At 45.9% G+C, this 26,787-nt stretch overlaps 2 protein-coding genes across 21 annotated transcripts in view; one reads left to right on the top strand and one right to left on the bottom strand.

The window, feature by feature from the left end:
- Positions 1–200: 200 nt before the first annotated feature.
- Positions 201–6,265, top strand: Pdhb (pyruvate dehydrogenase E1 subunit beta). Its single transcript, XM_004864433.4, has 10 exons — positions 201–342; positions 428–481; positions 1,961–2,068; positions 2,159–2,221; positions 2,325–2,360; positions 2,602–2,887; positions 3,485–3,595; positions 3,911–4,002; positions 5,218–5,359; positions 5,667–6,265. Exons 1-10 carry the CDS (start codon positions 301–303, stop codon positions 5,810–5,812), a joined length of 1,080 nt encoding a protein of 359 aa, XP_004864490.1. The 5' UTR covers positions 201–300; the 3' UTR covers positions 5,813–6,265.
- Positions 6,266–6,863: 598 nt separating this feature from the next.
- Positions 6,864–26,787, bottom strand: part of Pxk (PX domain containing serine/threonine kinase like) — a 72,113-nt gene continuing 52,189 nt past the window's right edge. For 4 of the 20 annotated variants that reach the window (XM_087181551.1, XM_087181548.1, XM_087181550.1 and 1 more), the window contains 6 exons: positions 25,532–25,580; positions 21,190–21,267; positions 20,578–20,664; positions 20,071–20,140; positions 18,622–18,681; positions 6,864–8,077 (listed from right to left, as the gene is read on the bottom strand). In XM_087181551.1, the coding sequence (XP_087037677.1) occupies positions 7,872–8,077; positions 18,622–18,681; positions 20,071–20,140; positions 20,578–20,664; positions 21,190–21,267; positions 25,532–25,580 (550 nt within the window). In that variant the 3' untranslated portion in view covers positions 6,864–7,871. Of the gene's footprint in view, positions 8,078–9,603; positions 9,638–12,369; positions 12,408–18,621; positions 18,682–20,070; positions 20,141–20,577; positions 20,665–21,189; positions 21,268–25,531; positions 25,581–26,787 lie in introns of all 20 variants that reach the window. The other 16 variants (XM_087181563.1, XM_087181560.1, XM_087181552.1 and 13 more) reach the window with 11 other exon arrangements.

Here is a 26,787-nt window from a genome sequence, read left to right as displayed (position 1 = left end):
GCCTAACTCTCGAGGTCCCTCCAGCCTCGTACGACCGTGCTCCTCACAGTCGGACTCTCGGGGCTTCAAGCTCCAGGCTTGCGGGTCGGGCGCCTGGCCCGTGCCCGACGTGCACCTCCCGCAGCTGACCAGCGGGACCGGGGCTGCCCCGCCATGGGACGCCCCGCCCTTCTGGCGGACAGTGGGCGGGACGCGCAAGGGGCGCGCCCTGCCATTGGCCGCCCTGGCGGGGGCGGGGCCCTCTGGCGTCGGCGGCCGCTGCGTGTTGTCATTAGGCGGCTGCTAGAGGACACGGGCAAGATGGCGGCGCTGTCGGGGCTGGCGCGGAGACCCCTACAGCAGGTAGGCAGCGGTGAGCGGCCCCACGACTCTGCGCGACCCTCGCCCACCTGTGTACTCGCTGAGCGTCCTTCTGTCTCCTCCCCAGGTTTCCGGGCTGCTGAAGAGGCACTTTCACCGGAGCGCGCCCGCTGCGCTGCAGGTAGCTGGCGGGGACAGTCGGCGGGGGACAGGGCCTTTGGCCGGCGGGGCCGGGATCGCGACGACGCCGTGGCTGCTGGGCGTCCTGCAGGAGGCGGGACCACGGGCCTCCGAGTCTGAGCCGCCCGTGTCTTGCGTGGGACTCTCGCTGCCCTGGCCCAGCTCGGTGCAAGCAGAGGAGCAGTCAAGCAGGAGTGGCCACTTCCGACCCCTCCCTCTTCAATTGTGGCCATATACGTGTGTCGTAAAATTTACCGTTTTAAAGAGTTTAATTCAGTGGCATCACGTACATTCACCATATGCAACTATCACCACTGTCCATTTCCACAATTTTTTCATCATCGCAAACAGGAATTACACATTAATACCTCACTTCCTCCAGTCCCTGGTAACCTTTGTTGTAGAACCTCATATAAATGGAGCATTTGCGCTTTTGTGGCTGGCTTGTTTCACTTAGCACAATGTATTCAGGGTTCATTTATGTTGTGGTGTGCGTCAAAATTTGTTTCCTTTGAAAGTCTGTATAGCTTCCAGTGTAGGTATATTCCACATTTTGTTTACCCACTCATCCAAGGAGGGACATTTGGGTTGCTTCTACCTTTGGATTGTTGAATAATGCTGCTATGACCGTGTGTGTACAGGTGTATGTTTGAGTCCCTGCTTTCAGTTCTTCCTGGTGTGTACCCCGAAGCAGAGTTGCTGGATCATAGGGTAGTTGTTCCCCTCTACTATCACCACCACCCAGACACTGTACTAGGGGATTTTACTATTCCATATATTAAAATAATAGCTCCAGGGGCCGGGGATTTAGCTCAGTGGTTTCGCCACCTGCTGCACAAGCACAAGGACCCAAGTTCGATCCCCGGTACCAAAAAACAGTAACAACAAACAAACAAAAATAATAGCTCCAGCATCCTGAATGTAAAGTGTTCAGCACGCACCTAATGAGTGTTCAATACTTAGTCTTAAAAATCTGAAAATGAGATGTTGAAGTCCTGTTGAAAGTCTTTAAAATAAACTATTTTTATAATATTAAAAACATACTTAGAGGGGCTGGGGATTTAGCTCAGTGGTTCCGCCACCTGCCTTGCAAGCGCAAGGTCCCAAGTTCGATCCCCGGTACCAAAAAAAAAAGAAAAAAAAAACATACTTAGGCTTTCTTCTTTGCCCTTTAGTACTCCAAGTGTGTTAATAAGACAACCTAGTATATTTTCTCCCTAGGAAACTGCCTGTGAGCTAATGTGCCCCAGAAACAGTTTTACTAAGCTTGGGTACACGTCAAGAGAGATGTTGAGTAAGTTTATCAGTACTCTAAAGACTGTGTGTGAAAGAAATGTTACTTTTAGATTCTTGGAATTTTTAAACCAAGTCTGATTTAGTATTAGTTTGCATATTTTATGCTGTGGGCAGCCTAGGAATGTAGAAAAGAAGACCTGAATAATCCTGTAGCTTATTGACTATTTTCACATACTTGTGCCAGGTAACAGTTCGTGATGCTATCAATCAAGGTATGGATGAGGAGCTGGAGAGAGATGAGAAGGTATTTCTGCTTGGGGAAGAAGTTGCCCAATACGATGGGGCATACAAGGTAACCAAAATAGGTGAAAGTTATATAAACTGAGGTGGCCAGTTGCTCTGACATATGCTTCAAAGTAATGGGGTCACCTCTAAATTGTAGGTTAGTCGGGGCCTGTGGAAGAAGTACGGAGACAAGAGGATCATAGACACTCCCATATCTGAGGTAAGCTTTCCAACAGGAAGCAAAACTTGGAGGGGCATGTCTGTTAGTGTTAACAGTCCTAATTTTTGTGGGTTTTCACTCGTGCTTATGTTTTACTTTATAGATGGGCTTTGCTGGAATTGCTGTGGGTGCAGCTATGGTATGTAATATTCTTTATGAAGAGATTTCTTTCTTTTTTTTTCTGTACCAGGGATCGAACTCAGGACCTTGCATGAAGAGATTTAATAGGACCTTTTAAAAACATTGAATGTTAAAAAAAAGTCCCAAAAAACAAAACAAGAAAAACATTGAATATTGAAGGAATAGAGTAGTTACTGGTCACTCTTCATTGGTGTGTCTAGTTGTTTTTTTTTTTAACATTCGTGCTTTTTATTTGACAGGCTGGGTTGCGGCCCATTTGTGAATTTATGACCTTCAATTTCTCTATGCAAGCCATCGACCAGGTGATAAACTCAGCTGCCAAGACCTACTACATGTCGGCAGGGCTCCAGCCTGTGCCCATCGTGTTCAGGGGGCCCAATGGTGCCTCAGCAGGTGTCGCTGCTCAGCACTCACAGTGCTTCGCTGCGTGGTATGGGCACTGCCCAGGCTTGAAGGTGGTCAGCCCCTGGAATGCAGAGGATGCAAAAGGACTTATTAAGTCAGCCATTCGGGATAACAATCCAGGTAGGCAGAGGGACCCTGAGTCTCTTGAGCATAAAAACTAAAATATAGGGCTGGGGATTTAGCTCTGTGGTTCTGCCGCCTGCCTTACAAGCACAAGGTCCTGAGTTCAATCCCCAGTACCAAAAAACCCCCTAAAATATACCTTTGCATAGAAGGAACCACAGTAGGCATCTATTAGGTCTGGACATACAGAATGCTGATGATATATACATACAGCAAAGATAGGAAAGAATGCAGTTGTTTTTCTTATTTCTGACTAAAACAAGGCCAGTTAGTCAAAGGAGACATGTACTGACACCCACAACACTGGGTTAACTTCAGTAGATGAAATTAAATCAGTGACACTATAAAAGTTAAGTACCTAAACCAGTGATGGCGAACTTTTTAGAGCTTCAGTGATAACAAACAGTAAACTGTGGCACCCATGCCATACGTTTGCCAACACTGCCCTAAGCCATCCTTAAGCTACTGGCTGTGATAGATACAAGACTTCCTAATAAACACAGTGAGACTTTTCTCAAGTGGGATATTGTTGTATATTATGCATTTTTAGACATTCTATATGTGCTTGTTTTGCTTAAATCTAATATTTTGCAGTGGTGATGCTAGAGAATGAACTGATGTATGGAGTTGCTTTTGAATTTCCTGCAGAAGCTCAGTCAAAAGATTTTCTGATTCCTATTGGAAAAGCCAAGATAGAAAGGCAAGGTAAGAGAACTTTAGTGTACATTTAGATATTACTTTAAATCCAGCTCCTCTATTTATATAGGTCATATTTAATCTAGAAGTTACAGCCATTTGCTTTGCCTGAAAAGTTAAAAGGTTGAGCTCAGGTTCAGAATGTGGCAGTCAGGCTTGGTGGGGCATGCCTGTAATCCCAGAGGAGAGACAGGAGGGTCACAGGTTCATCTTAGTCCAGTAGATCTGAATTTCCTTTCTAGGCAGGGAGCCACAGCTGGCTTCAGAGTGGTATTGGATCTTTATTTTCAACCCTGACCTCTGACCTGTGACCTCTGTTTTCAGGGACACATATAACTGTGGTTTCCCATTCGAGACCTGTGGGCCATTGCTTAGAAGCTGCGACAGTGCTGTCTAAAGAAGGAGTTGAATGTGAGGTGAGTGGACTTTTCGCTTGATCTTAATCAGAAAGGCCCTTTTAAAAATAAGACCCAAAAATAGGGAGTTCCTCAACAGTGGGTGTTTTGTTTTGTTTTGCTTTTTGGTACTGGGTGTGGAACTCAGGACCTCGAGCTTGCCAGCCAGACACTGTGCCACTGAGCTACATCCCTGGTCCCTTTGTTTTGTTTTTTTGAGGCAGGCTCTCACTATGTCATTCAGACTGACCTTGAACTCACTATGTGGTCCAGGCTGCCCTCGAACTCACAGCAGTCCTCTTACCTCTCAGCCCCCAAGTGCTGGGATTACTGGTGTGCACCACCATACCGTGCTCATAACAGTTTAACTGGATGTAAAATTGTGCTTTGTCACTCAGTTCTACCCCAGCTTAAAGCTGAAGACTGGGAAGGCTTTTCATTTTTCATACCCTTACCTTAGCTCTTTACCACTTAGGTTTTAGCTCTTTTATAATCGTACCTACTTTCTCAAGTTAAGATCCGGCATTGGAGCTGGACTTGAGAATTCAGGAGTCAGTGATTGTAATTACGTGTGCTTGCGTGCACCTGTAATCCCAGCACTTTGGGAGCTGAGGCAGGGGCATTGCAAGTTTGAGATCAACCTGGGCAACTTAGTGAGGTCCTGTCTTAAAAATAGATTCTAACCTTCTGAGTAGGTCCTACCAGTTGCTACTATACTTGGGCAAGTTAGGCACTCTGATTCTCAGTCTCCTCAGCGATAAACGGTAATATAAATACTAACCCCTTAAGAGTAGTTGTGAGAACTATGCTTAGTGAAGTGCCTGGTCACACTAAGCACTCAACGCTTGGCTCATTTATGTTTTCGTAAGAGGGAAGTCAAAGCCAGGAAGGATAAATGAATCCTATTAAGGAACAGAGTTGCTTATAATAAAGATAGATTCTTGTTTTATTTATTTATTTATTTTTTGGTACCGGGGATCAAACTCGGGTCCTTGCGCTTGTGAGGCAGGTGGTGGAACCACTGAGCTAAATTCCCGGCCCTAGATTCTTGTTTTAGTTTCTCCTTTTATATTTTGTAGACTCATGTACCTGTCAATAGGCACATTAGATTTTCCTGTACCCAAAGATTAAGAAACCTCAGTATTCTGTAATGAGGTCAGGAAGAAGTGGTATTGTGGAGCCAGTGCTGCATTGTGATGCAGTGGTTGTGTAAAGCTTATTTTACTATCTGTTCAGGTGATAAATTTGCGTACCATTAGACCAATGGACATTGAAACCATCGAAGCCAGTGTCATGAAGACTAACCATCTTGTAACTGTGGAAGGAGGCTGGCCGCAGTTTGGAGTGGGAGCTGAAATTTGTGCCAGGATCATGGAAGGTATTTCAAAGAAACTGCTTCTAGAATATGGTCAGGCTTTAATAAACATCATGTACCTGAACACATACTGACTGGATAAAGAGGTTCAAAGTTAGGGGTGGTCAGTTGACTTCTACCTTTTGACTCGTCAGGTTGGCATTTTCTCTTTTGGGTGAATGATGTAAAAAACAAAACCAGAAACGGATCCCCATGAGTAGAATTTCTTTAGCATATGTTTTCTCTTCCCGGGTGTGGTACTTTGCCCAGGTGGTGGGGTTCGGCTGGCTCTTTCTGGCCCTCTCTCACGTGAGCTTCCTTTCTCTTCTAGGTCCTGCATTCAATTTCTTGGATGCTCCTGCTGTTCGCGTCACTGGTGCTGATGTCCCTATGCCTTATGCAAAGATTTTAGAAGACAACTCTGTACCTCAGGTCAAAGACATCATATTTGCAATAAAGAAAACATTAAATATCTAGTTCAGGCTTGAACATCAAGTCATTGAAATTTATTTAAAATACTTCCTGGGACTTCATCTGGATTGGACTGCAAGATCTTACTGCTCATAAAGTAATCTGTAAGGCATCAATAGGTATTTTTATACTGGTAAAAAGTTTAAGTGTTTGAATGGCAAACTCCACACTCCTGCACCAGACTCCATGCTTTCTGTCTGTTACAGTTGCCCTGTTCTTTTTTGGAGGGGATACTGGGGATCGAACTTGGGACCTTGCGCTTGCGAGGCAGGCAGCAGAACCACTGAGCTAAACCCCCAGCCCTGCCCTGTTCTTTGAATAAGATTGATATAAAGGGACAAAATATGAATGTGGCAGGATCCTGATGGAAGATGCAGCCAGAAGATAACATATATATATATAAGACATTGTATAAATTTACTGTGTTTTGATAAAAAATAAAGGAATTCATAACTATGAGTAACTTTTATGGTCATGAAATAAATGCGGGCAGAAGTCTTACAATTCTACTAAGAAATTAGGGTCAAATGGAAAATAAAGTGATCACATATAAACAAGTTTTTTTCTTTGGTGGTGCTGGGGCTCAACCCCAGGGCTTTACACATGTTAGGTAAGCCTTCTACCATGGAGCTACATCCCCAGTCCTCCCTGCTTGTTTTTATTCATGTACGTGAAACTTTATCTAGAATGGAAGAGCTGACTTCAGGACTCAGGCCCAAGGCTTCCATCAGGAGCTGATCCCTGAGCCCACATCACACTTGGAGTGAGGGCTTTTCCAAGATCCTCATGTGCCCTGGTTCTAACAGTTCCCTTTAAAATGAACACATTTTATTCTTCCCGTCGCCAAGAGCATTGTCATATACTGTCCTCTTCAGCTGAAAGGGTAGGTTTAAATGCACTACAGAATCATACAGGCAAGATAGGCTTGTTAGTGTATATTATGTGGGAAATATGACAAAACGAAATAGACAAGATAGGAAGGAAACTGCTATATGCATCTTTTATGTTTAGAAAAGGTCCAATGGAAAATTCTCATTTGAAATACCTACAAACAACATGTTTCTTGACATGGTTTATTTTAATAAAAAATACAGCTGAACATTTATCACATTACATGAAACTACACAATGACATTCTGCATAGTAACCAACACTGATGTGTGTACTTGAATTTTAAAACGGATTATTTATAATCCTTTAAAGTGCAATTTATTTTAAAATTTAAGCAAATCATAGGATAAAATCTAGTAAATGAGTAACATTAAAAAGACAATGTATTTGGATAAATCTTTCAACTATCAGAATTGATTTCTGTAATGCCAAATGTACTTGTAGTAATGATCACCCCCGAACCCCAAGCTTGACAGGTGCTGAGGACTTAACATCTTTTAACTGGCAGGAACTTTTAGGGTGATAGTCTGTTTCTGTTTCAGTATACTGTAAGTATAAGAAGCATGGGTCCAGAGAAATTGCTCTCGAAGCCCTGAGCTCTGTGGTCATCAGGGGTTCCCTATGGAACGTGGCACTGTTGGGGACCCCCCCCCAACGTGAGGGGAAAATGAACTCGGGTGCTTCTCTGACAGTCACATAACTATGCTTTGGGCTACAGCATTAACGTCAGAGGCAAAATAAAGGTAGCAGAAATGAGTTATCTAAGGAGTACCCAGAAGTGCTTCAGAGAAATGAGCTATGAGGAGGGTTTCTCATGGGGTAGAGGGGCTGCAGCACAAAGGCCATTCACTGCTGTGATGAAATACTGTCACTGCTTCTATTTCCTGTAGTTGGCGAAAAAACTGATTTATGTATTGTGCTGTCCCCCAAAAGATGCCCATGAGAGGATGACCAGGGCCCCTTTACAGTGCTAATGGGAGCAGAATACTTTCGAAGGCAGCAGTGCAGGCCCGACCTTACCCTACATGGCGGATCCCGCCCTCCGGAAGCCTCTCGCCAGAGCATATGCAGAACAGAGGCAGTGCCGGCTCTCCAGGGCTCACCCAGCCACGGGGGACTTCAGGGGTGGGAGTGGGGCGGAAAAAGACTTTTCCCTCCCAGTGTAAACGGGAAGCTTAGCCAATCTTAGGAGCACTGTGATCACAGGTTTCGGCCTTTCTCAAAGTTCCCTTTTGGAAATTCTGGATGGAGCTGAGCAAGGCCCCTCGGCTCACACCATTCATAGCCTGGGGCGAGAGTTGTGCAGATGCCTCTGTGCCCACAGGCGGCAGGGGAGCTGCTGGGGGCAGAGGTGGAGGCGGTGGAGGTAATGCAGGTAGCCCTGTGGAGCAGAGGGGGAAGAGACAGTCAGCATCCACCTTCTTACCACCCTGCACACTGCTGCTGCTCAGGCCTGGGTGGGTGAGCTCAAGACTGCACATGTTCTGAGGGACCACGGTACACAGGACTGTATCATTCTTTAAAATACTGAGCACAAGCTAGAAGCAACAAAGGGGAAATAAATTAAAGGTCGCTGTTCCTTTCCAGTAACAGTCGTATGAGAAAAGATGGATAAACACCACAGATCACATGCAGCCACTTCGTGACATGAGCCTATGACCCCATTTCCAAAGTTTAGTAATGGTCCCCAAAAGAAAGAATTCCATCAGCTACTTTAGTTAGGTCCCAGGCAGCCTTCCCTCCTCCTGCCAGCCAGTGAAGACAGGCTTGGCTACACTGTGCTGGGCCACCCGGATGACACGTAAAAGGGACGGACACAGAACTTGATGTGATTTAATGTAAAACGACAAACCACTCAGCATTTTCAGCAAGAACCAGCACCAGGAGCCTGTTTGAAATAGTCTGCCTATAGTGTGGATTACAAACTAGAAAAAGCTAATAGCTAGGGGCAGCACAAAGCTGAGACCTAGGTGGTCTCTCCTGGGGACGGCATTCTTAGGGAGGAGCCTTGCTCCAGTGTGTTCTCCACACAGTTGCCCAGTTCTGAGGAGCCAGAAAACTGCACCCAATGTGCAGAAGCAGCGAGAGAACTGGAACGCAGAGCTTTATCCTACTGGGCAAGGGGAAGGAAACTGGACAGGTATCTAATACTCCCCTCAGCTCCAGGCACATGGACATTTGCTTTTTTGGAGGGGTGGTATTGGGGATTGAACCCATGGCCATGTGCATGCTAGGCAAGCACTTCTACCACTGACCTATATCCCCATTCATGTGTTCATTCAACAGGGTCTGGCTATGTAGTTCTGGCTGCTCTGAACTCACTACATAGCCCAGGCTGGCCTTGAACTTGCTGCGATTCTCCCACCTAAGCCTCCTGAGTGGTAGGATTATAAGCATACACCACCATGCCTGGCCCCGACCCTTCTTCTTTTTGGGGGGGTGGGGTGGGTACCAGGGATTGAACTCAGGTCCTTGCGGCGAAACCACTGAGCTAAATCCCCGGCCCCACAACCCTTCTTTATTTTGAGAAACATCTCTAAGTTTCCCAGGCTGGGTTTGAACTTGAGATCCTTCTGCCTCAGCCTGAATTTTGTAATTCTGAATCAGTAAGTGAACTGTTCTCAGGACAAAATATGTAGACAAACAGTCCTGCCTTACAGGACTTTGTGCAGCAGGTTGGTGTCCCATCTCCTGTGATCTCTGCAGCTTTCTCAGACTCCACTATCTCTACTGTCCTCGGGCTACCCTAAGGCGATGTTCCCTCCCACGCTGTGGTGACAGCAGGTAAGGACAGCCAGCGCCAGTCGGTGTGCAGCAGTGACATGGGATCGCCTGGGAATATGCGTATCTGTTCTACCAAGTGTGCCAGGTAAAAGCCAGTCCTGCAATTCACAGAAAACCACTTACCTTCCTTTGTATCTTTCACCCCCACCTAAGGTAGCTGAAAGAACCACACAAATGCACACACATGCTCTGCAACCTTAGAATTCTCAAAAAAATGATACTTTAGCAATACAAATAAAGATTAAGTACAGACAAATGAACAAAGTGTAACTTTCATTGGCTCTATTCAGTAAGGACTAATGAATGAAGTAGTTGCGTTCCGTGCTGGGATGGACTGCGAGAACACGTTCCTCACTTTAAGTCGTGTGGTTACAAAGATAAAAACTACTCTAAACCTGGAGTGAGTGCTGAGGTGGGAAACCCAGGTAGGATGAGTGTGTGATACAGGCCTTGGGCGCCAGCAGGTGGTGAAGCTCTCGGGACTCAAGAGGGCCAGGAAGGAGGAGCTCTGCCCACCGGGGTGAGGGTACCAGTGCTTCCCCCTGCACCCCCATCCAATGGCCAGAAGAGGGCAGCGGGCACCCACCAGGGCTCCAGGGTTTCTGCCTCGGGCTTTGTGCTCTGAGCCTGGGTTGAAGAACCCCTGCAGAGTTCAGGGTGGGAAGACAGACTCTGGGCTGCCACAGCACTGGGGTCCAATAAAGGCCCCAGGCTGGCCGTCTGGAGACTGCTCCTCCTCCAGCCCAGGAGGCTGAGCTCAGGGGCATGGCAGACACCGGGCCATATTGTGAAAGCCTGAAAGCCGGAGGCCTCGAGGCCTTGCAGGGAACCACCCACTGACTTCCTCCTCATTCCAAGTGCTTGAAGTTAAAAGTGCAATGTACCACAGGAGTTTGGGAGCTGTGGGTGGGGCTCAGTAATTGGATCTTTATCTTCTGAGTAAAGGCCAAAACTTGCCGGAATGCAGGCAGTGTATGTGCACTGTCCACGCTGCTGCGGCCTATGCCCGTCTAGCACATGGATGCTGAGGGCTGTATGAAAGGACAGCTGCTCCCCAAGGGGAAGAGCAGGGTCATCTTGACGTCACCTCTGCTCACAAAGGGGCACAACCACCCTCAGGGGACATCAGGCCCACTCTTCCTGGGCCTGGGAGAACTGCAGCAGACCCGATGTGTGGTTAGGGCAAGCAAGGCCGAAGCCCAACTTGCCAGTGCAAAACACTCGGGAAGGGAAGGGGAGGCCCAGGAGTCTGAGGGCGGAAACTGGAGGCAGCAGGAACACACCAGGGACTCGGCCTCTGACTACAAGCCCCATCTCTTGTCTCTGGACTTTCTGGACTTCCTCCTTGCCTTTGCGTGCGTGTGTGTGTGGGGGTGGTTTCTTAAGGCAGGGTCTCCCTTTGCAGTTCAGGCTGGCCTCGAACTCTCGATGATCCTCCTGCCTCAGCCTCTGGGATTATACCACACCCAGCCTTTAAAACATTTTTTTGTTTTGTTTTTTTATTGGGGTTTTTTTTGGTACTGGGGATCAAACTCAGGACCTTGCACTTGTAAGGCAGGCACGAAGGCCACTGAGCTACATCCCTGGCCCTCTTCTTGCCTTTTTTCATGGTTCTCGAGCTTCCTTTAAAGGTCCGTTGAGACTTAAGCTACGACACATTGGGTGGTGTACAGGGGCCAAATGGCAAACCTGGGAACAACTACCTGATGCCTGTACTCCCTCCACCTAAAACGTGGAAGCTCCTCCTGCCAGGAGGCTTCCAAGGGCCTTATCTCCAGGCCACACACAACAAGAGCAGTTTCCATGCTAACTCACATCCAGGATGGGGGCCTCCAAAACAGCTTATGGACAGGTCTGACAGGTCAGTCCTAATCTCTCCCTTCTCACTTGTTCTTAGACAAAATCCCTGAGACCAACTTCTCTGCCCTTCCCTAAATCTCTTGCACCGAATCCAATGGGACCCTGGCACCCTGGTGGAGGCCTTGGAAGAGGGCGCAGACTGCTATGGCCAAGAGTGCAGGTTAGATCCAAGGAGGAAGGGCACGCCTCAACATCCTCAACAGCCTCCTGGGAAGGCCATGTGAGCGTCCCTTGTCCTCAGGCCAATTTTGGCAGTAGGCCACAGGCAGGTCTCTGTAGCTCCGAGTTGCTCTGCGGTCCACTCGTGTAAGTGGGAAGGTCAAGGGGCCACCAGCTCATACCAGAGCCACAGCGGACGGATGCACTGCTCTGAGGAGGAGGAGGGGGCCGCGACCATCAACACCGGCAGCCCCCCAGGTCTTGATGACCGCCTTCACTTTAGCCTCAAGTAGATGAGGACTGTAATCACGTCCCAGCAAGTTTTACGAATGCTTAAGAACTGTTTTTCCCCATCATCTGTTATAAAAGCCAGTCTCCATAAAACCAAAAACTTTACCTTAGCACTTTCTTCTGCACCAGAGTAACTAGGAACCAATATTTCAGCAGCAACAGGACTTTGAGAGTCATGGTTTCCAAAATTAAAATACACCAAGGGCTGGGGATTTAGCTCAGGGGTTTTGCTGCCTGCTGCGCAAGCATAAGGACCTGCGTTCAATCCCCGGTACCAAACAAAAAACAAAACAAAATTAAAATACACCAAAATGCCATGCACTTGATCTGGAGGTTTTAGAGCTGTATTTTAAACTAAAATTGGAGTGAAAATGAAGATTTTTGAAGATCACGATGGAAATGAAATGAATACATAGTGCTTTTTAAAGATGCTGTATTTCATTTAGATGTTCAGATAAGGAAATAGCCTCAAATCTGTTTTCCCACATGTTCATCACCTCAGTGATCCAGAAGTACTGGATCCTATTTTTTATACAGAAACAGAGCATCTTTAAAGTTAGAGAAATCAGCATAGCTTACTTTACCGAAAATTCACGTTCAAAATGGTGCATGCTCTACTGAAAATAGCAAAGAGAAAGAGAGAGAGAAAGGGGTTACAAGTCATTATTCAGGTTTTAGCCTCATTTAATCAAACAGTAACAGACAGTAAAATATTAGTCTGAATCCCATGCTAATTATTCTCAGTGCAAAATGCCCTGGTTTATAAACATGACGTGAGCCTTCTAACACATTCACGACAGGACCATAATCTGTCTCGCTGGCGGTGGCTCTGAGCGCTGGCGGTGCGTGCATGAATGTCCAGTGCTACCTGACAGGACAGTCATGCACGCACCGCTGGCGGTTCAGAGCTGCAGGAACGTGTTACATACGGCAAACATACTACTAACCAGTGAGTCACCTTCCTCTTCACATGCTTCCTGAGCCAGTTAGATGCTGTTTTTATTTACTTAGAAGCACAACACTCACTTCAAAAAGCACCTTGGAGGTCCTCCCTCCCTTGGAGAGCACACTGGATGTCTCCAGGATGCTTCACTCTACTGCTAAACAAGGACAGCTAATCAAGAGGGGACAGAAAGAGGGAAGGAGGGAGGGAGGGAAAATGAGGGGAAGGGGATAAAAAAAGAATTGAAGAAAAGAGAGGGGTAAGGAAAATCCAAGACATTTTTCCAAGCAAATCTTCTATTGCCTAAAATAGAGACTTAGCATTTTAAAGTTGGGAAGAGCAAAAGCATAGAGTAGGTCTGAGGCAGCTGCGGGGCCACCGTGTACTGCAGCCACTTAATAAGAAAAAGCAAGGCAATGTGATTGGACTGAAGTTAAATGGGATGGATAATGCTTTCCCAGATAGAGAGCCAATCCCAGAGGTCCTACTCCCCACTGCCTGGAGGAAAATCCCATCCTAGGGGGCGCCTGGGGGCCGAGGCAGGGCAGCCTGACCTCTCACTCGGGGACAGCTCCGGCCGAGCAAGGGATGCCGGGAACATGTGCCCCACCCCCAGCTCCCGCACCAGGGACTGGGCTTGGAGCGGAGGGCAGAGAGGCAGGATGGCCTGCAGGTGGCAGCAGTGGGAAGGAGGGGGGCCGCGCAAGCCTCGGAGCTACCCTGAAGAGCAGACCGGCTCGCTCCAGACAGCAGGCTTTTTGTGCCCCTTTTGAGAAAGGCAATTCTTCTGGCCAGAGACGTCAATTTTGAACCTACGATGGGTTTCGGTCTTTGGTTTGGCTAGGCAAATTCTGAAAGCTCCAGCATTCTGAAGAAACTCCTTTCTCGTGCCTTGTCTTTTTTCCCGATTCTGAACCTTCCCTCCCGTTCCTTAGGCTCTCAGTCATTCTCTGTTCTGTCTTGCTTCTTCCAGCTCTGGAGATTTGAAACTTCCCTTCTCTCCACTCATTCTTACTGACTGGGTTTTCTACAAACTGAGGCATCTCTTTCCTCAGAATTATCGCTTAACCTTAAACTGTAAGCAAGAAGGGCTAGAATTCTCTGATGTTGGGGCATTCACGGCATGTACTTGCTAACACTTTACTGCTTATGGGGCCGTGACATTTATACTATCTGCCTCACAAGAAGCATAAATTCTCTCAAAAGACAGCTTCAAAGAATGGAAATTACTTGCCCAACCAAGGTCCCAGCAGGCAAGTGTGGAGCTAGGACTCAGGCCCCCTCTCCCGATTCTACATTCAGGGTCTTTGCACGCTAGCCAGGCCCAGTGGTTATCGACACAGGCACTCACTAAGTCAGCAGGAAAGATGATTAAAGGCAGTTAACCAAGTCGAAATCCTAGCTGTAGCACCACCCCCCCATGTGACCTTGGCCACTTTCTCTTAGCCTTACTAGAGTCTCAGTTTCTTCTCTGTAAAATGGAGCTAAACTGGAATCCACTGTCGTTGGATAGGAAGATATGCATGAGGATTAAGTGAAACAATGACTACAGATCAATCAGAACAGTAACTGGCACAAAATAAGTGCCCAGAATACGTTAGCTGTGATTATAAAAAACAACGATCTAGTGTCTTGTCTTCCTTAGGTTTCCGAAAATATTCTCGAAATTCTGCTTAAAAAAAAAAGATAGCAAAGCAACAGGCCTGTGAGGGGGGACCAAGTATTGAATATTTATGTGTATGTAAACCAGGACCTTTTAAAATACTCAGCTCCATGTATTCACAGAAACACTAACTGATGAAATAGTGACCTTCCTAAGTCAGAAAACAATCTTTAGCAAAAAAAAGTGTTAGGAATGTTCTCACCAAAAAAAGGACTTCAGTACTAGAGAATGTCACTCCACCAGACAAAACTGCAGCGGACTCAGAGAAATGATACCCTCGCATCAATGTGGTAAGAACCTCATGAGGCCCCAAGAGAAAAGGGAGGGGCCCAGATGCTGGACAGGGCCCAGGGAGTAGGACCCCTTTATGTAAAACATGTCACTTCTGCCCCATCCTAAAGGTAACTGAGAGGAAGACCACATATGGCTACGTAGATGCACTGAACTCTGATGCTTTCAGGAAGAAAGACATCTGGCCTAAGCGGACCTACTGCCCAGCAAACTCCCAGAAGGCAGAGTGCACAGTAGATTGATAGCACGCTTGCTCGGAGAACTTCAGGAAGGCCTCCTCTAACCTCTGCTTTTTGTACTTTGCAGGAGAGGTAACCAACACCCAGCCATGGATATGGACTCCTCAAAGTCTGAGTAATGAGCTCTTGGCATGGCTTACCAAGTGCCAGGCACTGTTCAGAGCCCTCCCCTGTGGAACGTACACAACTCTCCTAACAGCCCGGGATGGCAGCAGGCACTGTTACCATCCTCCCCTGGGAAACGGAAGCACCTGGAGGTCAAGCACCTGGCCCACGGTTCCAGAACTAGCAAGTGATGGCTCCCAAGCTTAGGATCCCAGACCCACAGTGCAGGTCTCATGGGTTCCAGGTTGAACAGTGATTGAGATGCTACCTTTTGTAGGAATTATTTTTTGAAAAATTAATACTAGCCCTTGAAAACAAAGAATTCCTTTCTCCCTCTCCCTCTCTCTTTTTTTTTTTTTTTTGGTTGTACTAAGATTGAACCCAAGGCCTCTACACTGAGCTGCATCCCCAGCCCTTTTTTATTTTGAGACAGGGTCTCATTAAGTCGCTAAACTGCCCAGGCTGCGTTTCAATTTGTAATCCTCCTGCCTCAGCTTCCTAGAGTGCTTGGGCTTATAGGTGTGTACCACCATGCCTGGCTCCTTCAGTACTGAAAACAGTATTTCATCCTAAAGCTGGAAGACACTATCCTGGACTTAAACCCATAAACTTAGCCTAGAAGTAAAGTTGTAAACTGGAGTAAAAGACTTTGGCAGCAAGATGAGCAGTGTGTGGAGAGGCAGTGAGAGAGATAAGCCTGACAAGAAGCCAGCCTTCCTGTCCTGCAAGTCTGAGCAGGGGCTGATCAGCCAGCCAGAAGCTGCAACCCGAGACTGAGTCTGCCTTCGCCCAGCAGAGGCCTTAAAGGCAGAGCAAGCTGTGGCAATCCATCATCAAGGACTCACAGCCACCTGCCAAAGGCAGGGTACCATGAAGCTGCTACCAACTGGGACCTGCCTGATGCCAGGCACATTACAAAGCTAGTTTTCCAGGCGAGGAGCCCTTCTTCAAGGGGAGCTGAGGGGAGAAAACAATGCTATGGCCAGGCCCCAAAGAAACCATTTACCTGCACTGGATCATTTTAGAGCTCCTGCGAGGCTCCAGAAAGGGGTCTCCCTGAGAGCTGGGCCTTGCCAGTTCATCTCTGTAACCTAGGGCCATGCACAGACCCTGAAAACCACAGGCTCCCTGTAAATGCCTCCTGAACGAATATAAACTCAATGCGGGCACTTAGATAGGGCCTGAAGAGCTAGGTTACAAGTCAAATGCTAAATATTACCGTTTTTTATGAGATGTATTACAAGAAATGCCCAGCAGAGGTCAGAGTACTGTCTTTAGGGGGTGGGACTGATCATTTTGTCCACAAAACACTGTTAAAGGGATAGGGAAAGGAGGAGCCACTGTGGCTGGGGAACTCTGTGGGCAGCCTTCATGCTTGGGCCTCAATAAGCTTTCCTTCTATACTCCTCTCGCGATCCCTTGCTGCTCCCATTCACCACAGATGAAACTTTTCCACTACTGACTCTAATCACAAAAGATTCCTGGTTTTTCTTCTCTCGTTCCAGGCAAATGCTTTATTTACTTACTTGTTTATTTAATTAATGAATTTAGTTTGCAGGGCTGGAGATTGAATCCAAGGCCTCACCTCACACATGTCAAGCCAGCGGTCTACCACTGAGTTTCAAGCCTTCGGCCCTTGTATTTTATTTACTTATTTATTTATTTTGGTACCGGGGATCAAACTCGGGTCCTTGCGCTTGCGCAGCAGGCAGCGAAACCACTGAGATGAATCCCTGGCCCATCTTGTATTTTATTTTGAGACAGGGTCTCCCTAAGTTACCCAGGCTGCTCTTTGAACTTGTGGTCCTCCCACCTCAGCCTCTTGAACAGCTTGGATTACAGCTGTACACCACTGTGCTAGGCTCAAGTGCTTTTCCCTCCCGGTGCTGGAGATTGAGCCAGGGCATCATGCACCTTAGGCAAATGCTCTACCACTGAGCTATATCCCTGCCCTTCTTCTAATATTCCAAAAATTACTTCATCTCATGAAAACTTGCCACTATGTGAGACAGTTTCCACTTAAAGCAGAAGTAGAGAATTTCCTCCCAAAGTCTGAATGGACTGTAAATTCCTCAAGGCATTTAAAGATGAGACTCAACATACATACAGTGTATGGCTGCATACTTAGCTGACATCTTACTTGTTAAGGGAGGGCTTATGGAAATAATTTTCTCTAATTTCCTTAATATGTCCAAATGGTATAAAATTAATGCCCTATCTTCACTTGATCTTAGCCAAAAGGCAGAGAAGCAACATTAATGCCCTAACTTCTCGAAAATGGCTCTACGTAGGCTGGGGAGTGAGTCTCCAGAAATTTCGGGTCAGCCTAAATAGGTCACTTCTACAAAAGACAGATCTGTCTTGATCAGTATTTGGGAATTCTTGTAAAATCTGCTGACAAAGACAGGAACAAGTATCTAATCTCCATGAGTCAGGTACGTACGTGGCCACCCAAAACTGGCCCTGGCCCCAGAACATTCTGCAGTAATCCATCAGTAATTACATCCGCCAGCAAGGGCAGACCCACCCTGAAGAAGGGGGTTCGAACTAGCCCCTTGCACTTGCCTGTTATTTTCTTAGGAAGCTCAGCTAGAAGCCTGAGAGAAACTGGGAAATGCTCTTGGTAGCTCCTGGGGACCACCATAAGCATTCATGAATATCCTATTGTCAAGTCTTGATCAATCTGCCAATGACTCTCCCTTCAAACAGCTGCAGGAGCCCTCCAAGAACAACCAATGTGTTCTGAGTGGCAGAACCAGCTCCTCAGACAGCCAGACTATCTGGTCTGTTCAAGAAGTAAAGGAGATATGCTGCTCCAGTGGGTTTTTACTGGGCTCAGAGAGGAGTTAGAAGAGAGGTTTTAGTTCAAAAAGGAAAGAAGAAAGTAAAGACAGTATTATGAGCCTATTCCACTGAATCAGATTATTTTTCTAACTATTCCCTAAGATAAATTTCTTTTAAATTTTTTTGTTGGTGGTGATAGTGGGAATCGAACTCAGGGCCTCGTGGTTGCCAGGCAGGCACTGCACCACTGAGCTACATCCCTGGCCCCCTTTTAAGTTTTTCAAACGGAACTCACGGTATCTGATTTAATTCACAAATGCAAAACAAAGGCTAGTGACACAGAAATATTGAGATAATTAAATGCATCGATGAGCAGAATAAAGTATGAGTAGTTACCAGGCAATCAGAAGGCAGAGTGTTTCACTGTGCACTAGGGACTGCATCAGTTCTGCTCTGAGACAAACCCAGTGTGGATGGGCTCCCTGAGGAGAAAGCTCAGGCAGGACGGGGCCCTGGGCACAGATGCATTTGTTTTGTTTGAAGACAAGCCCTGGTCCAAGGAGCCCTGCATGAGGCTTTTCAGCAGGGAGCAAGCTTGACCAAAGGGTGCCTGGTGGCCCTAACCTGTCAATGTCCAGCAAACACTTGAGTTCTCCTGGATGACAGGCTAACTTGCATTCCCTCTGGTCTCTCTGGAGAAGGCTGGTGCTATCCGACCCCGGAAATGCTTGGGGCAAGGCAGAAGGAAGAGCTCCGTTCCTGTTGGTGGAGCAGAGGCAAAGGTGTCACCTCACCATGTTACTGACCTGCTGTAGAGGGTGGAGTCGGAGATGACGGTGTGAGAGGTGAGCTGGCCCCAGATCCTGCTAAGATAAAACAGAAATGCTCATGGGGACCAAGGAGAGGCACTTGGAATCTGGTGCAAACAGAAACCCACTGTTGTCTGCGAACTTGCACGTGGCCTAGTGTGTCAGTCACAACGTGATAAGGGACAGAAACCTGGGAGGCTGGACTGCGACAGGCTGTCGCCCTAGTGCAAGGTCAGCTTCCTTCCCAGGCCACTAGGGCAGGCTAAGGAGTCCCCTGCCGCACTCCGCTCGCCCAGTTTGAAGCCAACTTGGCACAATCAGTGGCTTAGGCAGTTGGCTGCAGTATCTCTTTCTGACCCAACCCCAGGCCTAGGCAATGACGAATGACAGTGGCCAGAGCAGTACAGGAGACAGAGAGGCACACAGCAGCCGGTGGGGCCTCGCTAAGGAAAGGAAGGCTTCCTCACAGCATCCGCCGGCACTGCACTCTGCAGAATTGCCATTTTAAAAGGATTAGAAAAGCCTGAGGCCATGTGGTCTCTGGACTTTCTAGTCCTTTTCTTACATGCAATTCAGTAAATCCCCTCATTTACAGTGAAACAAGAGACTGACCACAGGGCTCCTGATGCTCACCCCTGGCCTTCTTCTAGCTCTCCGATCACTCTCCCTTTTGAATCTTCAGTCTCAGTCTCAGTCCCTGCCCCCTCTCTCTGCACCCCGTCTTTGTGTGCTAGGTCCTAAAAGTATAATCAGCTGACTCTCAAATCTGTTTCCCATGGTGCTTCAGGGCTATACCTGATGCCCAGTTAGAGTGAAATCTTCTCTATGTCAAATTCTACTTCACAGATCCATAAACTACAACAACTGGAAGAGCCACTGGGATCTTTCAATCTGGCCCTGATTTTTAAACACGGGTACATTTAAAGCCCAAGCCAGGGAGCTGGGAGTGGCAGTGAGGACTGCCAACTCAGGAGAGCGTTCTTCACACCATCATGGCCTGTCTGGAAAGATACTTCTGGACATCCCAATACACAGGCCTTTCCCTAACCCACACAGGGTACACATCCTTCCACCACATGGGGTCCAGAGCAGAGGGCAGGACTGGGGATCATTTCAGTTTATGCAGGCTCTACCAAAAACCAGGAGGCCCTACATTTTAACTTGGGTCTGTTTTTCTAACATGGAAGATCTCCTGTGTCTTTGGTTGACTGAATCTAGTCATAAGAGGCAGAGCTACCCAGTAACATCTGAGGCCCACCCAGCATTTGAGTCCTGTGCCTACAGATACTGTCACAGTCCTTTATGAGGGACAGAATTCTTTTGTTCTCTGTACTCATTACCATACTGTCTCATCTTTGCCCACCAGAACCCCAAACCTCTGGGCCAACTACAGACTCCTGATTCTGACCTCCGGATTAGGGGCCCCTACAACCTATAATCAGTTACCTGAATTGTTAGAGTTGCTGTACTTCGTTGAATGCTCTTCACTATTTTCAATAGCAGATCGCTTTGACTTCTTTAAAGATAAAAGAAGGGGAGGGAGCAAAGAATCAACACAATGAAGCTGAGAGTTAGAATCAAAGCTTTCCAGGCATACAGTTTAGCGATAGACAAGGTCGTAGTTGACCTCCTAACTTAATACAGTGAAGAAGCCACAAGCCAAAACTAAAGGGGGAAATAAAACCAAGAATGCTGACTTTACTCTCTCAAGCCAATAGTTCCCTCCAATCACATCATGCCATAATGAGCCCAGCAAGCCAGGAAACTATGTGGTCCACTGCTCTGCTAATATTACATGGCTTTTTAAAAAGCTACAAACCAGTCATCTGGAAATACTTTCAGCTTTGAAGGAGATAGAGCACAAAATCTATCATTACATGTAGATCATTAGCCTAGAACATTTTCTTATATGTAGTTAAGAACTGACAGGAAGGATTCAGACACTAGGCTTACCTTCCGAGCCAAAATCTTTCTCTTTTTTCTTTCTTCCTCAGATCCATGGTGTGACTGAGCTCTGGTCAGTCTTCGATGCTGGTGAATCTTTAAGAGACCACAATTCAACAGAAATCTAAGTATATGCTAAAGGCAGTTTCTTAATGACATTTTTCTCCAACCATGTTTTGCCAAATCAAATTATTTGATGAAAAAAAATTTTCTTTGCTAAGCCTGAATGCCTCCTGGCTTGGGTCTGGAAGAATACGCTAGGGGATGAAGACCTGCTTACTCCCCCAGTTGCCCCCTGCCTTCTTTTTCATGGAGAAGAATGGGATCTGTGGCATCTGTACAGCATGGACCGTGCAGGCCCCGACTGCCCCTCCTGGCGTGTCCTGACCGTACAGGATGTCCGCCCTTTGTACATGGGTCGGGTTCTCCACAGACTGGGCTGCTTGAGGACACAGTGAAGTATTTAGTTCTGGGCAGTAGTGTCTTGTCTGGAACCTGGTTGGCAGAAAGTTATGTCCAAAATGTTTAGAGAGTGAACAGTCTGTCAAGACAGCCACTGTGAATGCCACAGGACAGGATGGGGACACTAAGATCATAGGGCAATGAGAAATGACTATTTACCTGTTTCTGTTCTTCAATGAGTCTCTTTTCTACAGATTCTTTGGCAATTCTCAATGCCTCTTTTAACTTTGTGGGAATCTGAAAGAAGAGAAAGTGCATCGATGAGGTGCCTGGAGATTTTGAGACCCAGAGGCAATGAGGAACAGCTGGTTATCAAGAAAGCAGTCCTCTGAAATAAAACCAGTTAAAGCTGTCTATTTGAATTCTATCCCAGTCACATTTCATATCCCCAACCCCTCTAGCATTTTTAGTAACAAACAAAAACAAAAACAACTAAAACATTAACATGATACATATTTCAAATGGGATCTCAAATTGCCAAAACAATCTTAAAGAAGAAAAACAAATTGGGAGACTCACACCTCCTGATTTTGAACCTATTACATATCTACAGTAATCAAAACTGTGGTACTGGGCTGGGGATTTAGCTCAGTGGTTCTGCCGCCTGCCTCGAAAGCACAAGGTCCTGAGTTCAACCCCTGGTACCAAAAAAAAAAAGTGGTCCTGACAGAGGGACATGCCTAGACTAATGGAACACTACAGAGAACCTACAGGTACATGGCAAGGGTGCTAAGAATGGACAATGGGGAAAGCACAGTCTCTGATAAGGGGCAGCGGGAAAACTGGGATATCTACATTGCAAAGGATGGAGGCTGAACCCTTACCTCCTCATACCATAAACAAAAATTAATTCAAACTGGGTTCCAGATTTAAATATAAGACTAAAAACTATAAAACTCCTAAAAGAAAACAGGAAAAAAACTTCCTAACACTCGATTTGGGGATGATTTCTTGGCTATGACACCAAAAAATAAAACCAAGCAGTGAAAAGAAAAAAAAGATAAACTGGATTTCCTCAGAATTTAAAACTTTTGTGCAACAAAGGACACTACCAACAATGAAAAGGCAAATATTTGCCAATCATATATTTGGTAAAGGTTTAATACCCAGAATATACACAGCAACTCCTGTAATTCAATAACAACAAAAAATATGTAACCCAATTCAAAATTGGGTAAAAGACATAAATAGACATTTCCCCCAAGAAAATATACAAATGGCCAAAAAGCATAAGAAAGCTGCTCAACATCTCTAATCACTACACCAAGGCAAATGGAAACCACATTGAGATATTACCTCACACACACTGGGAGGGCCACCATCAAGACAAAGTACCGAGTGTTGCTTGGATGTGGAAAAACTGGAGCCCTTGTCCATGGCTGGTAGGACTGTAAAGTGGTACAACCACTAGGAAAACAATTTAGAGGCAACTCAAAAACCTACACATAGGGCGGGGGATTTAGCTCAGTGGCACTGAGCCTGCCTTGCAAGTGCAAGGTCCTGAGTTTGATTCTCCGCACAAAAACAAACAAACAAAAAACCCCTACACATTGCTCTACCATATAATTCAGCAATTCCACTTCTGGCTATATAGTCAAAAGAATTGAAAGTAATACCTCAAAAAGACATCTGCATACTCATGCTCATTACAGCATTATTCAAAATAGCCAGAAGTGGAAGCAGCCCAAACATCTAGCATAAAAAAGACATAAAGAAAATATAGTTTGTGTGTGAATACAGACACACAGAGAAGAATATTATTTAGCCTTTAAAAAGAAGCAAATTCTGTTGTATGTTATAACATGAGTAGACAATGCTGAGTGAAATAATTCAATCACAAAAATACAAATACTCAGGGGCCGGGGATTCAGCTCAGTGGTTCCACCTCCTTCCTCTAAAGCAAAAGGTCCCGAGTTCGATCCCTGGTACCAAAAAAAAACCCCAAATGCTCAATGCTTCCTTTAAGTTTGTGGGAATCTGAAAGAGAGTATACCCTCTGCTAAATAATGTTGCTCAAGATTTTGAGTCCTAGGGCCAAGGAAAAAAAAGCTCAGTGGTTCTGGTGCCTGCCTCACAAGTGCAAGGTCCTGAGTTTGATCCTTGATACCAAAAAACAAAAGATTCTGAGTCCTAGAACAATGAGGAGCAGTTAGTTATCAAATATAACATATATATTATAATATATATATATATTCTACTTATTTGAGGTATCTAGAGTGGTCAAAGTCATGGAAACAGAAAATAAAATGACAGTTACCATGAGCCAGAGAGAGAGGGAAGTGGAAAGTTGTTCTACACGTATGGAGTTCCGCTTTATAGTCTATTACACAACAATGTGCAGACAATTACAGCACAAAACTGTGCACTCAAACATGATCAAGAAGGCTGTGGGGTGATGCACACTTGTAATTTCCGCTGCTTGGCCTCTGATCAAAGCAAATTCAAGGTCAGCCTGGGCTACTTAGTGAGACCCTGTCTCAAAATTCATCAAGGGCTGGAGATGGCCCAGTGGTAGAAGGCTTGGTTAGCATGTGCAAGCCCTATGTTTAATCCCCAATAATACAGGCACGTGCACACACACACACATGCACACACATGTTATAGGTGGGCAGATTTTATATTATGTGATTTTTGGTACAATTTAAAAAATACATGAAGCTTACTGGAACACACACAAATTCAAGTAATCATAATATTTCATAACTTTAGAGAAAATTTCTCTGTGAAAAATTTACATTTTGAATTTCACAGATTAGCTCTTTTTCCTGTTGGGAAATAATTCTAACCATATCCTGAATGTATTATCTTTTTAAACCATGCCGAGTGGAGGCCTGGAAAACAGACACCCAGGTAAAGCTGGTCATGCTGAACTTTTTATTATTCTTTTCATATTGAAATTTAAAAAGTACTGAGTAGGTCATATAGTCTAATGGTTCAAAATCCGAAATGTATAAAAAGGTGTATACACAGGAAAAGTCTCCACCTCATCATTTCCTGTGTAACTTCCCACAAAGTCAATGCACATACAAGACATTGATGTTAGTGTTTAAAATCACATTTTTTCTTGTTTGTTTTGTTTTTTTGGAACAGGGTCTTGCTATGCAGGTCAGATTGACCTTAAACTCACAGCAATCCTCCTGCCTCAGCCTCCAAAATACTAGGATTACAGGCATGCGCCATCACACACAGCTAAAATCACATTGTTTGTGCTGTGAGGATCTCTGGTTTGGAGGAGGACTGAAGTCTAACCCTAATCCCTGAATCTTGAGGGCTGGAACATCAGGATTTCAGGACAGCATGCTTATTGACAGGCTGAATGAATACATTTCCTAAGAAGATTCAATGAAGAAGGATGAATTTGAACTTAGAAAGCTTTTTCCTCCTTCAGAGCCAAAGAAACTTTTGTCACAACTCTGGCAAACAGAGCAGAAGAAGGGTCTATTACCTATACGATCTTCTACCCCCACCTTGGTACTATTTGTTTTCCTTTCTAACTTTATTTTCATAATAGTGTGATGTGTTCTTTGGAAAAAAAAAAATTTTTTTTTCCCAGTACCGGGGATGGAAGTTAGAACTTTGTGCTTGCGAGGCAGGTGGTGGAACCACTGAGCTAAATCCCCAGCCCTTATGATGTGTTCTTTTGGAATACAAGAAGGAGAGAGAGAATTCCCCTTCGGTCTCCCACTCAAGTCAGTACGACCTGCACACTGGTGAGAACCAGGCTCTGAACTGGGAATTCACCAAGATCGCCTCAGTGTCCACTGACAACAGAATGGTGGGACTCAGGCATTGTACACACAGAGACTGAAAGGTTAAGCACTTGGCCATGGGTCAGAGGCTCTCAACTGGGGACAGTGAAACTTGCATTGCTTTGGGCCCTTCCTGTAGTGCTGGAGATGAAGCACAGCCTGGTGTGCGGAAGCCTAGCACTCTACCACCCAGCTACACCCCAGCCCTTGTCTGCAGAAACCTCTGGTCGCCGGAATAGGGGAGAGGCCAGGAGCATCACCAGCACTGAGGGGAAGGCCAAGGCTACTGTGTCACCCCTGCAGGACGCAGGCCAGCTCCCGCAGCAAGGAATCATCTGACCCAAAACATCAAGTGTCGATGGCTGGCGGCCCAAGAGCAAAGCAAGGCCCCACTCTAGTTTCTAATCCTCCTGAAGCCCCCACTCTTCCAGTGACACCACCACTGCCTCCCAGGAGACTCCTTCCGGACTCTCCTCTAGAGACAGACGGGTAGCTTCACACACTGTACATTATGTCCTGCTTCTCTGAACCTTAGCCCAAACCACGGTAATTTCCATACTACCAACATGTCTTTATAAGTTTCACTCTATTAGATGAAATATTTTTCAAATAGATGTATTATGAACTATAAAACTAGACATTTAGATTATTTCCAGATTTCCTCTATTGCATACCTTTTCTTTTTTAGTTTAAAAGAGGTAATTGTCAAAGCCAGCTCATTTCTATCACAGGCAAAACATTATCTGCTTTACCTTAAACTGTGGCTTTTCAGACGTGGTTAGTAAAACATCACTGAATAATCTGTAAAGAAAAGAAACAAACAACAAAATCTTCATTATGTAAGGGGCCTTCTTGGAAGAGGATCAAAGCAGATTTCGGCCCCCCTAGCCCCTGGAGCCTCCCTTCTCCCAGCACATACCCAGCCCCCAGTCCACCTTTCGTGTGTACCAAGAAAGGCAAGGGAGTCACAGATCACCAAGTGTGACTCAGGACCCTCAGCTCCCCACTGCGGCAGGACTGCTACCAGGAGACTGGGCCAGCTGAGTACTTCAGGTTGTTTCCCCATTGTAGGGCGATGTGGTATTTGAAAAAAAAAAAGATATTTTTGCAAATAGCAACTTGCAAAGATACTGCAAATATAAGCAGTAGATACTTCTAAACAGAATAGTTGTTTTTCCTTTTTTTTTTTTTGCCTCAATAAAATTTATTCTAGAGCTCAGTAAAAGATAAATGTTCAAATAAACAGAGAGGAATGATTCTGATTAGAATCTAAGAGAAAAATAATTTACTTCCAATTGTTTCTCAGGCTTCATTAAAAAAAATAGCAGCTTTGGGGATATATAAATTCTCTCTTCAAAAGTATGTTATTAAAAACAACAGCATGGGCTGAGGGTATAGCTCAGTGATGGAGAGCTTGTCTAGCATGCACGAGGCCTTGGGTTTGATCCCAGCACCCCAGCCCCCAGGCCAGAAAGACAGCAGCACGAGGAACTCGGAGCGGCGCTGACCAGATCGGTTGCTTGGATAGTGCCCACCTCGCCGTGAGACTTCCCTTGAATATTACCCCTTTGGTGAGGACAAGCAATTCATCCGAGCAGAAATGACAAGGTGTCTTTACTCTAGAAAGCTCCCCAAAGCCCTCGCCCTCCCTGCCACGCCTCCTTTACTTCCAGGCAACACATCTAAGTGCACACAAGTCACACCTCCTCCACTGCTCTTCTCCAGGCTGAAGCCCACAGAGTAGAAAGACTTAGGCGGAGAACAAAATGTTTGCATGAGTGAACTGGAAGAATGGTAGAAAAAAATCCAAGTTCAAGGCTAGCCTGGGCCACTTAGCAAGACCCTGTCTCAAAATTAAAAAGGGGTGGGAAGTAGCTCGGTGGTACAGAACCCCTGGGTTCAATCCCCAGTACCGAAAAATGAAACGAAACAAAACAAAACAACTTGCAGAAAGAATGAATAAGGAACCTGAGGCCACCTGCCTCCTCTGAACGCTAGCTGCACACAC

Source organism: Heterocephalus glaber, unplaced genomic scaffold (genome assembly GCF_053883595.1).
Source record: "Heterocephalus glaber isolate CG9 unplaced genomic scaffold, H.glaber_assembly_v1.0 deba00001472, whole genome shotgun sequence".
Lineage (NCBI taxonomy): Eukaryota > Metazoa > Chordata > Mammalia > Rodentia > Bathyergidae > Heterocephalus > Heterocephalus glaber.
Note: the sequence above shows the minus strand (reverse complement) of the source record. Positions and strands in the feature narration are given on the sequence as shown.